Source organism: Triticum aestivum, chromosome 6B (assembly GCF_018294505.1).
Source record: "Triticum aestivum cultivar Chinese Spring chromosome 6B, IWGSC CS RefSeq v2.1, whole genome shotgun sequence".
NCBI classification, from domain to species: Eukaryota; Viridiplantae; Streptophyta; class Magnoliopsida; order Poales; family Poaceae; genus Triticum; species Triticum aestivum.
Window position 1 is genome coordinate 666,219,618 of NC_057810.1, and position 12,780 is coordinate 666,232,397.

The window sequence follows — 12,780 nt, forward strand, 5'->3', positions numbered from 1 at the left end:
GATTTATGTATTAGACACTGTCCGAGGTCTTGTAACCAAGTTGCGCACATGTTAGCTGCGCATGGCATGGTCCTAAGTAGTGGTCTTGTGAAATCTGGCTTGGTCAGTTCCCAAACTCTGTATTAGATGTTGTAGCTAGTGACTTGCCCAGCAATGCTATGTAATGGAATGAAACTGTGTTCCTTTCAAAAAAATTGGCGTGTGTGTGTTATGGCCAAGTAGGATCACTCACCTGAAATCAAGTCATCAATACTAAAATTTCTCATCTAATCAATGGGCGCAAACGGCTGGGTGGAGGTTTTGTCGACTCCGCCTTTCACGTTGGGAGGAGTTGAGCATGTCCTCGGCGGTTCACCAGTTTGTTCTAATCAAGGGAATAGACGTAGTTTCGTTCACGACTTGCGGTACAATTGTTAGGGTTAGGGCATGTCCAACATTGATCACCCATAATCATCCGGACTGCGCTGTCTGGACATATTTTACCATCCAGTACAATCCTACATCAGTCCGTTCGGAGGTTCGGATGCTCTTTTTTCCCGTAAATCAGAGACAACTGGGTGTTTGCGGGCGTCCGGATCGTTGCCAAGCCCGCGTCTGACTAATCTGGCCCACGAAAACACCTTTCTCGTGCCCGCTAGCATTCCCACCCAAAGACAGCTGCTCACATTCATGCCGGCCCAGAGCGGACGCGACTGCTCATTGGAGCCGACATAAATGTGGCTCATCAGCCGAGAGGGCCGCCCGCTGATTGCCTGCTACACATGTCTTCTCCCCGCATTGAAACGGGATCCGTCTACCCACCTACCTCCATTAAATCGACACATGTGCCGATGAACCTACTCCGGCATCCCGAGCGCACACGTTTGTTCCTGTGCCGACGAGCATTAAACACCTCTCCTGTTGGCTCATCGCATCCCTCGCTATATAAACGTGCTCAGGCGCCAGACAAGAAGCACACCTCACCTCCGGTCTCTCGATCTCCTCCTTGTACAACAACCCATGGCCTCCGTCAAATAGAAGAAGGAGTTCTTCGGCATTGCAGCTGCTTGGGTTGCCCGGCGAGCCAGCCCAATGAAGGTTGGCTTGCCTCCAACCCTCCAGATTCGGCACCGCCACCATTGCCATCGCCACCCCCTCCTCGCCCGTCCAGGCTGGACCACGCCGTCTCCCGGCAAACGCATCGCGGTTGATGTCAAAAACGCGTCAGGCGAGTGGGGAAAGAAGTCATGCCGGCGGAGGCCAGCACGTCCGCGGCCACTGCGTACGGCGAGGAAAAGTAGATCATGGGAGGCCACCACCGGTTGGGTCCCAAGAAGGCCACCGCCACCACTCGCCAGGTTATACATTTGGTGTCTTGCCCGGTGAGCGGGGACGTAGACCACGGTGACTGTCTTCCCCCGACCCAAAACCAATTCTGATACGTGCTTCATGAAAGCGAAGGGAGGCTATTCTTTCCCTCTCGCTGAAGCATAACCCTCCTGGTACCTGGCGGTCCGATGAGCGGTCTGCCAGACATGGGGAAGACATGTCGTGGGAGCGGGGTCCGCCATGGCCGAGCTTAGACTAGTTTTACGGAGCGCGATTTAGTTTAGTTAAAATATGCCCAAATATTTTCGTCCAGTTTGTATGAAAATCATCCGGGTTGCATATAATTCACCCGGTTTGTTTAAAAAATGTTTGAAATGTATGCGGGTAGCGTTGGATGGCCAGCTCCCGTATCCGTTGACGGATCTTTTCTTTTTCATGGACGGATGCAGAAGAAAATTTGCAGGTGAGCATTGGAGATGCCATTAGCCTTTTTTTTTCTAGGGTAGGCCGCTAGCCCTTGGGTATTGCGTGCGGGCGTGGGTGGCCGCGCTCCTAGGAGATCTTTGGACCTTGCAGTTGGGCTTCCAGGCTTGGGCCATACCGGTGCGACTCGCGGAACAGGCCCGGTGCCCCTACCTCCTCCTCTCCGAACCCCGAGCTCCCACAGGAACTCCACCGATTCCGCCGGCGGGACTCCTGTCCGGGAAACGCCGATCTAGAATGGCGGCCAACTTCTGGACGTCGTCGCACAGGTAAATACGCCGGCGCCCGCACCCTCTCTCGACCGGTTTAGTACCGCACCAAGTTGCTCCGTGGATTTTGAGCTGCTAATTCGGTGCGCGATGGCTCCGTGCGAGCAGCAAGCAGCTGCTGGACCCGGAGGAGGTGGACGTGGTGCCGGCGCAAGACCGGGAGCGGGGCGTCACGCCCGTGGAGTTCCGCCTCGTCAAGATCCACATGTCCTTCCGTGAGCTCCTCCTCCGCCGTCATCCCCATCCTGTTTTCTTTTGCTCTCTCTAGTATCTCGGCCGTCCAGATTAGCAGTAGTCTGTTTAGTTTATAGCAAGCCTTAAAATGTGCACATTTTGGTGTAATTAAGGTTGGGTTGGGGTGCTGTGTCGAGGAGCATAGGACGATTGGGTGCCCCTACGACGAATTATAGAATTGGCGATAAGCACGCCCGGTCATAGATGTGGATTTTCTAGTGTTCATTGTGGCAACTGGCAACCGGTGGTTTGTTTTGAAGTTTGGAGACTCCAATGTTTGGGATGGCCGCTGTATGGTACACAACCATACCCATGGACGCACCGTGACATGTGCCTTTGTAGCATAAAATTCGCCATGACACACATGGTGAACGTTTTCCTATCATTTCTGCTAAAACAGATATCTTACGATCTGTTTTTACCGAATGGAGAATATCTTACAGCCTTGTTATTCTGCTTGAGCAATTTTCGCTGATGCTAGTTGTGCATTTCTTAATTTTCATTAACTAGCACAATCCTGGCTATAAACTATAAGTATTAATCTAGCATATGTGTGCAAATGTAAAAAGAAGTAGCGATTTAGCATAGGTATTAAATTTCACCACAGGCGCTTAATTCACTCCATTCCAATTGTAGCAGTCACGGGGTAAATACCGTCGTGATGATGGCAGGGAGTCATGGCTTGCTTTGGTGAGAGAAGATGATAAAAATGGGGATGAACTCATTCTTTCTTTGCAACCCACATATATAGATGATCCAGGCTTGCCCCTAACAACATAATGTGATAGAAATAATAGGAATATGTAACAGCATTATCTCATCTATGCGAATCTTACATAAAGCAACTAAGGAACTAATCAACCACTTTGCTGCCTGCTGGAATCGGGATGGGCACATTACAATATCTTACAAGAATTTATGGGCATTCTGCATTTGTTTTGTCCTCACAGAGTGCATCTGATTATTTCAGATATATGGCGGTTGGCCCAGCAGGTCAAAGTTAGACAAAGGTTAGAGACATTGTTTTTCCATTTCCTTAACTGTACCTTTGTTTATACTCCCTCCGTTCCAAATTACTTGTCGTGGTTTTAGTTCAAATTTGAACTAAAACCATGACGAGTAATTTGGAACGGAGGGAATAGTTGTGTATGATATCTCTAGACTTCAATGATCATACAAACTTACCCGTTTTTTGCTTTAGACCATAGCTAGCATGATTTTGTTCTACAGTAGTACATACAGTTACATTCTTGAAGTGGCTACCTTTGTATCTAAAAAAGTTTGACATATTGGCGTATATATTGCTGGTGTACTACCTGAAACACATTAAATTGCTTGGTGTTATTTATTCTTTTCCTAATGAAGTTCTTAGTTCTAACATCTCTGTGGAGTTTGGTTAAACTTCAAGACTGAAATAGTGATACCGAAAGCTAACTGCTTTTAAGAGGAAAAAAAATGCCAGCAGCATTCCCATCTTCTTTATATGTAGGGTGCTGCAATTTTTGTTAATGGGTGCTAGTGAATATCTATTACTCCAGTTTTTTTAATGGGTGCTACTGAATCACTCACTTTTCCAGTTTATGATATGTTGTCCATTCTCCACTAGACCTATCTGGAATTAACTCACGATGCTGACGATCTTAAATCATTGTTATCTCAGAGTCATAGCTACTGCAATCACGTACTTCAGGTGTGTGTACACAAGGTATGATTGTCTATTTTATAATAATACAATTTTTTTTTTGATAATAATACATCAGAGAGAAAGAATGCCCCTCTGGTTTCTAATGTTGCTGTCTGAATTTGACTATTTCTTACTAGCCAGAGAATGAAAACACAGTATTACTTTTCTTTAGTCTGTATAAGTAAGATGTTGTGCTACTAAGAAATTAGCAAGTATATTCTTATTATCTAAGATGGTCAACTTACAGTGCAGTAAGAACAGTGTATTTCCTTAAAAGAAAAGGTAAGAACAGTATACTGTGATTGTACGTGTTTAGGTGTTTCTCAAAAATATCCGTGAGAACTTGTGAGCTTCATTCAGAACTTGTGTGATTGTAGATGTGAGGTTCTCATAAACATGCTTCCATCAGAATTGGTATGATGGCTTCAACCAGAAATCTTTAAAATTTAATTTACAAATAGTATACTTCAAGCATCAAGCTCATGTTTCTATATTTTCTGTCACCAAATATTGGGCATGAAGGTTCATACTTATTGCCTGTTTCTACATAATTCCTTGAACATTTAATTCCTTTTCAGTGGAACTTAATCATTCAGAACCGTGTGTTTCCGGTTATAAAATAATAATCCATAACTGTGTCCGAATCTACTTACAGAAAGAGCATGACAGAGTATGATCCTCGTTTGGTAGCACCAGCTTGTTTGTATTTGGCATCAAAGGTAGAGGAAAGCACAGTGCAAGCAAGGCTTCTTGTATTTTACATAAAGAAGATGTGTGGTGAGTCTCCTGATCATATAGATAGACCCATGCTTACCTGGAATGCTGGAAGAGCTGCACAGCCTACTGACCACTTATTCTCCTTCCCTTAAATTGTAGGTTCGGATGACAAGTACCGATTTGAAATCAAAGATATCCTTGAAATGGAAATGAAGCTCCTGGAAGCACTTGACTATTATTTGGTTGTTTACCATCCATACCGTCCTCTTCTACAGTATGGCTTTATTCCCCTTATTATCTCAATAGCAATGGCATTTCCATTAGAATGACTTGAATACCGAATTTGACGTTTTTCTGCAATGGCACTGAAAGATGTTCTTTTTTACAGGTTATTGCAGGATGCTGGCATAACAGATCTGACACAATTTGCCTGGTAAGCATGTTTTCTTGAATAAGAATGCGGTATAATATTGAGGACGGTGTGCTGCCAATCTGCAACGGAACTTATAGGCCTTTCTAATTTTAGTCACAAGGTGTGCTTTTTTTGTGTGTGTGGATGGAAGCTGAATTCTGTCTTATATGCAAGAAAGTTCCTTGATATACTTTAGTGATAGTGATTGTTAAAATTGGCCTTCTCTTTTTTGAAACATTTTATTATGAGTAATTTTAGTCGGGAGCAAACAGACTGCCCTTTTAGTGCCCCCTTTTAGAATTTGTCTGCACATGTATTTCATTTAAATGGAGAACATTTACATTCCATATGATCATAATGGAGCATTCCTTCTCACTTAAGTACGATGAGATAAATATCTTTTATGTGGAATAGCAGGGACAATAAATATAAGTGAAAATACTTTTAATTTGTGATTTATGGGTGTACTGTATGCTCGGTCATACATGACCTATATCTATGCTGATAAGAAACTGTTACTTGCAGGGGCCTCGTCAATGATACTTACAAGATGGATCTCATTCTCATATATCCTCCTTATATGATTGCATTGGCCTGCATATACATTGCAAGCGTTCTTAAAGATAAGGACACAACCTCATGGTTTGAAGAACTCCGTGTTGACATGAACATTGTAAGTATTCCTCTGATATTTTTCCCATCGGTTGGCAATTTTATTATGTCCTCATATTAACCGATCGACACTCGTTTGCAAAACTCAGGTTAAGAATATCTCAATGGAAATCTTGGACTTCTACGACACCTACAAGATTGATCCTCAAAGGGGCCTCCAGGAGGATAAGATCATCCCTGTGATGAACAAGTTGCCATCAAAGGCCTGAAGGCCGATTTGACACCTGACCATTTAACCACCTTACACCGCCTCATCTGGATTGTGTAACCCCGTAGCCCTGAACATCTTCGGAGGCGAGAGATCCAGGGAATGGCATCAAATTGTTAGGCGCCGCGATGGCAATCCCAATGTTAGGGGGTTATCTGTAATACTTAAGCATCTGATTTCTGTATCATACAAAACCCAAGTGGAATTGTTTCAACCTGAGCCCTGTTTGTTTACTTGTTCTTAGAGCATCTCCAGCCGTTGGCCCCCCGGGAGGCGCTAAAAATCGCCCCTTGGGGGCGCACCGGCGCTAAACCGCATGTTGGGGGCGTGATGCCCCTCAGTCGTGGCGCCCATGTATTTTTGAAAATTTAAATTACGGCACAAACATGGCACAAATTCAACCAAACTTTGGCGAGCTCGTTCATATTTAAAAATATTTTACAAAAAAAGCTACTAGGCTGCTCCTCGTTGCCCTTGCAGTTCTACATGTCGAGGAGGCTGTAGAACCGCGTGTAGTGCCGCCGCCGCCGTCTCCGCGGCGGCCGCCGTCCATGCTGCAACCCTCCCCCGGCTGGGCGGTGGTGGCACCGGGACCCCGCCGGCGCTGATTCTCCATGCCCCGGGCACTTGCATGTCCGGCGGGACCGGGTACTCGGCCTCGAAGAGGAGCCGAGCTTCGTCCTCGTGAGGGTGGCGGCGGCCAAAGCCGTTCGCCGCCGCGCCGTCGCCTAGGAAGCGCCCGGCCATGCTAACTGGAGACGGCGAGAGGAGAGGGAAGAGGGGGGGAGGGGGGGATGGCGTCGGCGGTGAAGAGACTGTGCGTGTCACCGCCGCGCCGGGGGTCGACTTATATAGGCCGAGGCGCCGCGCGTACACGTGGCGGGCGAGGGGACGCACGTCGTTCGGTATTCCGTACGGTATTCACTGCGCTGCCCGTGAGGCATCAATGGAGGCTGACCGGCGCGGCAGTTTTGGCATTAATTCACCACGAAAAACGAGGCGATAAGGATGATGAAGCGGCGAGAAGAGAGACGAGTCGCTGGCAAGGAGGGTCCGCGGCTTTTTCACGCCAAAAACAATTCGCCCTGCGCCCCCGAGCGCGCCCGGTTCGGGTTGGGTCCACCGGCACCAATTTCGGTCCGAGCCGGCGAAAAATGGGCCCTTGGGGACACGACTGGGTCGATTTTTTGACACCGGCAGCCAAAAAGTCGCCTAGGAGGCCTTGTTGGGGCGTGGCTGGAGATGCTCTTAGAGTTCCTCCATTTATCTGAAACCTAGTACTATTTCTGATATGCAATCTGGCATCTCCAGCATTGACCATGTTTGCCCGCCAAGCTCGGCACTCTCACACCGGACCCGAGTGGGCGAGCTGCCCTTACAGCCATGCCGCCTACAGCGATGTGGTAGCCAACGAGCCTATCATTCATCAGGACTGAAACGTAACACACGGGGCACATCAAAAGAACACACAGATACTGAAGATGCTATCCACTGTTTTATCTCAGCTTCAAGCTTAAACTCAGTTACATAGACCAACCATCTAATGATACGTACACCAGTCAACTTAATCAATTGTTCATCTGAGCACCTGCTACAGGTTCCTCAGCAACCATAATCTATGTGATTATACTCTTTGTCGATTGATCCGCTGCTGACCTGAAAACAGATTTCACAGGAAGATGTTAGTCCAACGGCACTGTATTTGATGAGTGTGCCCAGGTGAAAAAACTTGCAGATAGGCAGAAGGGCTCACCTTAACCATCCGAGTTCGGAAGGTAAATACGATGGAAGTTGTTCTTCCTCAGGGCCTTGCGGCAAGTGGGGCATTTCTTCTGAAACTGGATGGCTTGCTTGATGCACTCGGCGCAGAAGATATGGCCACATTTTGTTGTCGAAGGCTCCACCAGCTTGTTAAGGCACACCGGGCAAGTGAAATTCGGTTCCTTTGGAACCACCACCTTAGCAGGCTCTTGGCTAATTTGCACCGCATTGTTCGACTGCGAGACGGAAACATACAGTTATAGTTGAACAAAAACTGTAAGGCAGGCAGTAAGGCCAACAAGAACTGGGCACAAGGTTCAAACTCATGGAGAAAAATGGAGGGGAACTTCCACCTTGTTCCAACATATACTCTAGCGTATTGCATAACCATATCAATGCATGGCATCTATGCTACACAAGGTAAGATGGTCCTTGAAATTTAGCAGTTGCCATCTTGTCGGTGCAAAATTAAAATGTTTACGGTTAGCAGCTACCAAGAACAATCTGAAGAGACCTATATGGCATCATCACAAATTACACATATGAGTGTCTTATTATTTATATATGGCTTGTAACAGAACAAGAAAAATATTGTCTACTTAAATCAAAGAACCTTCACACTCGTAGTTCACTAAAAGGGCAGGATATCTCAGAACTCTACAGGAAGGATAAAGACAAGCATATACTAAGCAGCTGCTATGTACATAGAGGACAAAGTAGATAGCAGCTAAGTAGCAACTAAACGGTGTCTTAAAGCTGTGAAACTGTTCCCTTCAAAATTTACAGATTTTACCTGCAGGCTGGACCCTTCTTCCCTTTCCGGGGAGAGACATATCAAAGGCGCAACCCTTTGGCGTTTGTTCCACATGTTATGAGAAGGCATAGCTGCATTATCTACATGAAACATTACTGATTGAGTAAATCATAAAGCAGAATGACAAAGTTGTGATTAATCTAAATTGACTCGGAATCAGATAGCAAATGATGAACATGTTCACATCTTTTACTTAAGCTTTCCAGATTCAGTGTTGATACACGTGCATTATCTTACAACAAACAATTGCAATGTGAAATTCGAAGAAGAAAACGTCAAACAGTGAGTCTAATTCTGAGCAGCTTATGTCTTCCACATTTGAAAAATAGACATCCTCTTGTTACAGGTAAGAACCCAACAGTGTACTGTGCTGCTCACGATTTCAACAGTTCTAGATCTATCAACACAAATCATATTAAACTGATGCAGAATTTATTCCCAAATTCTTTTATGTTAGAAGCTAAACATTTCTATCAAGTGCAGTATAGGATAAACTAACCTTCCAGGGCAGCATCTTCATCCAGATAAAGTGGTGTCAAAAATTGACTTCTAGTTCTCCGATTCTCTGCAATGGGAAATTTAAAGAAGAAAACGTCAAACAATGAGTCTAATTCTGAGCAGCTTATATTATGATTGCTTCCAGATTTGAAAAATAGATGTCCTCATGCTATGGGTAAGAACCCAACAATGTACTGTGTTGTTCACGATTTCGACAGTTCTAGACGAATCTATCGACACAAATCGTATTGAACTGCTAAAGAATTATTGCCAAATTCTTTCATGTTGGAAGCCAAACATTTCTATCAAGTGCAATATATGTAATAAGTAATGAACTAACCTTCCATGGCAGCATCTTCATCGAGATAAAATGGTGTCGCACATTGCCTTATAATTCTCCAATTCTCTGAAATGGGAAATTCGAAGAAGAAAACGTCAAACAATGAGTCTAATTTTCAGCAGCTTATATTATGATTGTTTCAACATGTGAAAAATAGATGTCCTCATGTTATGGATAAGATCCCAACAATGTACTGTGTTGTTCATGGTTTCAACAGTTCCAGAAGAATCTATCAACACAACTCATACAAAACTGATGAAGAATTTATGCCCAAATTCTTTTGTGTTGGAAGCCAAACATTTCTATCAAGTGAAATATGTAGTAAGTAATGAACTAACCTTCCAGAACAGCATCTTCATCCAGAGCAAATGGCGTCACAGGTTGCCCTCTAGTTCTCCTGTTCAACCCCTGCAAAATGCAAGGTAGTTTGATAAAACTGATCCATGATTATAGATATATTCCTAGCAGGAAAATCAGAGCAAGAAGTACAGTAAACACTAGTAATTGGTGTATACACAGACTCTGTTTCTTAAACATCACCACGGACCCAATGGCATAACATTTTATTCTTGAAAAGTTAAGTGCATGATGCATCATTAAAAGACGAGGATAAGAAATTTACCGGGGGAGGCACTTGTGAAGGCGATAGCGCCTGCACTTCATCATCGAGAGCCTCCACATCAATAGGCGATGTGCGTGCACCAGGGAAGACCGAGAGCCCATGATGGTTCCCCGCCACCGGCGAGCTTGCATCCAAGTCCACAACAACTTTATCAGCAGATCCATCCAGCGATTGCCTCCTCGCGGCACGCCGTGCGCCGCTGGTATTACTCATGCTATATACCTCTGATGCTTATACTCACCTTACCCTTCTCCAGTTCTGTAATCAACCTGAATTTTAAGAGCATGGTCAATCTCAGTCCACCGTCCAACAATTATTTGTGCACAATCGACAACGATAACGATTTTGCATTACATGAACCCAGCCCAACCATCCTAAAAGTAGTACTATATTATATATAAATAGGTAAACACGCCAAATCTTTTGATCGAAACTTTAGACTATCTTGGCAAAGCCATTCTGCAATAGCAACAATATAATAACAAAACAAAACAAAAGCTTGGCCAGAAAAGGAGTAACCGAGTAGACTTTTCTTCTCCTTTTGCGGACAATCGCATTTGGGGAAGTGAATCACAGATAGTCATACTGCTACTACTATTGGGGCATAAATCCTAATCCTAATCCGGTGGATAATAACCAGGAATGGACGAAGAAAACGAGAGCAGGAAGGGATGCCCCCTAAATCCTAACCCAGAGGGAGAAGATCTGTCCAACCGAGCAGCCCGCGCGGCTACAACTTGGGGCAGAATCGAGCGACGCCGATCCAAGGATCGGCGCGGCGGCCGAATCAAGAACTCCTCGCCCGGTCGCGGTCAGATTCCGATCGAATCGAACACGAGCGCTCGAGAGAACCCACAAAATACAGATCGAAGGATATATGCAGAGAGCGATCCGCGCTTACTCGAGCGTGGCGATCGAGGGACCTGATGAGGGTTTGAGGCAGAGTCGCCCAGGCACGCACGCCACCACCACCACCAACCGACGAACTGGACTTGAATGTGTCTCCCTCCTCTTCGCCCGGCGTCCGTTTAAAAGGGGGCGAGCGATGAGCGGCGCGGTTCACTCTTTTTTCCTCCCTCGCCGGACCCCACTGGGAAGTCGGATCCCTTTCGTGTTGTGGGACCGTGTGTCAGGGGGTGGGGGGTCGTGTCGAGGCGGGGGTGGTCGCCGGGGATTATTTTTGTGGGGATCGGCGGCGGTGAGGTCGGCTGGCCCACACGTGTTCGTCCGCCTCGTCGCCGGGGCACGGTGGGCTGGGTAGCCGGACCGTAGGCGTGCGCAGACGGTCGGACGAGGAGGGGAGGGGAGGGGAGGGGAGGATAGGGGTGGTGGGAAGACTTGGCGGTTGACCCAGGGATCGGGATCCCACTATCCCACGTCTTATTGCGTGTGCGCAGACGTCTGCAGACGCACGTAAATTGCGCAGTTGGTGCCGAAATTAGTCGATATCAGCCGCGATTTGCTTACACTTTTACGTGTAAATAAAGCTGATGCTTGAACTTGCCACGTATATTCAGTTTAGTGTTTTTTTAACATCAGTATAGACACAAGCGCTCATATACACGCGCATACACTCACTCTTATGAACGAACAAACGCACACCCTACCCTATAAGTACCTCTGAAAGACTGAACTTTTTTTAAACATCAGTACAAACACAAGCGCTCATATACATACGCATACACTCACTGTTATAAACGCACGCACGCACACCCTACCCTTATGAGCACCTCTGAAAGACTGAGCCGGCGTATCATCTTGAAATTTACGAAGTCACCGTAAACACCCCGTCGTCGACGGGAACGTCTCCTTCCACTGAATGCTCATCGCCGAAAATCCTGAAATAAATCCAGGAATAAATACGAGCACCAGGATTTGAACCATGGTGGGCTGGGGATACAACAATCCCTCTAACCATCCAACCACACGTTGGTTTGCATTCAGTTTAGTGTCTGAACTTGAAAAAAATACACTAAACTGGTTATACAACTTGGCATGAATGTGTAAATACAATGCTAATTTTTTAATTTTTTTAAAATGAGGATGACCCCTCGCAGTGGCAGCTGCAGTAAATGAAGGCTGGGTCATCCAATTTTTTTCTTTTGCTGTAAATGTAGTATATGAACCAAACAACACAACACTAGCAATATATGAACGAAACAACACTAGCATAACAGCAATAACAATATTTCAATGTACCAGACCATAACGACATGAATACATAAGTACCTTTTGATTGATAAAGTGATGATATCCTTTTTACAATATAACTATGTGGTCGCCTTTTTGAAAGAGATTGATGACATCTTCATCCTTCACTAGATCGAAAAATTCACTCTCAACAAATGTAACCAAACAATTGTTCAAATATTCATCACCCATTTTGTTCCTTAATTCACATAACTCATTGAAGAGAATACTCTTTCAACACTAGCAGTAGCTACTGGCAGAATCAATACTAACTTAAGAAGCTTGTAAACAATATGACTTCTGTTTCAGTTATTAAATCCCTTCTTCACAAAAGCATCTTCACCGGGGCGTGGCGCCGCCAGGGTTGCCCATCCCTGCTCGGGTTCTCCTCCATCTGTCCAGCGCGGGGGGTAGGGTGCCGCCGCCAGGGTCGCCCGTCCCTGCTAGACTGCTGCTCTCTCCGACCAGTGCGGGGGGCGTGGCGCCGCCGGCGCGGGGGTGGGGCGCCGCCGCCAGGGTCGCCCGTCCCTGCTCGGCTGCTGCTCCCTCCGTCCAGCACAGGGGGCGT

General features: G+C 45.9%; 2 protein-coding genes across 2 annotated transcripts; one reads left to right on the forward strand and one right to left on the reverse strand.

Annotated features, from left to right (window-relative positions):
- The first annotated feature begins 1,889 nt into the window (after window positions 1-1,889).
- LOC123138915 (cyclin-C1-1) lies at window positions 1,890-6,206 on the forward strand. The gene is made up of 9 exons (XM_044558763.1): window positions 1,890-2,060; window positions 2,169-2,275; window positions 3,265-3,304; window positions 3,955-3,999; window positions 4,634-4,755; window positions 4,855-4,969; window positions 5,084-5,128; window positions 5,633-5,780; window positions 5,869-6,206. The coding sequence occupies exons 1-9, from the start codon at window positions 2,029-2,031 to the stop codon at window positions 5,986-5,988; spliced, it is 774 nt and encodes a 257-aa protein (XP_044414698.1). The 5' UTR covers window positions 1,890-2,028; the 3' UTR covers window positions 5,989-6,206.
- A 1,237-nt stretch (window positions 6,207-7,443) lies between these two features.
- Window positions 7,444-11,333, reverse strand: LOC100682522 (E3 ubiquitin-protein ligase BRE1A). Its single transcript, XM_044558764.1, has 8 exons — window positions 10,924-11,333; window positions 10,023-10,291; window positions 9,739-9,808; window positions 9,401-9,466; window positions 9,062-9,127; window positions 8,542-8,642; window positions 7,741-7,984; window positions 7,444-7,643 (listed from the first exon to the last, which is right to left on the reverse strand). Exons 2-7 carry the CDS (start codon window positions 10,233-10,235, stop codon window positions 7,742-7,744), a joined length of 759 nt encoding a protein of 252 aa, XP_044414699.1. The 5' UTR covers window positions 10,236-10,291; window positions 10,924-11,333; the 3' UTR covers window positions 7,444-7,643; window position 7,741.
- Window positions 11,334-12,780: the final 1,447 nt, after the last annotated feature.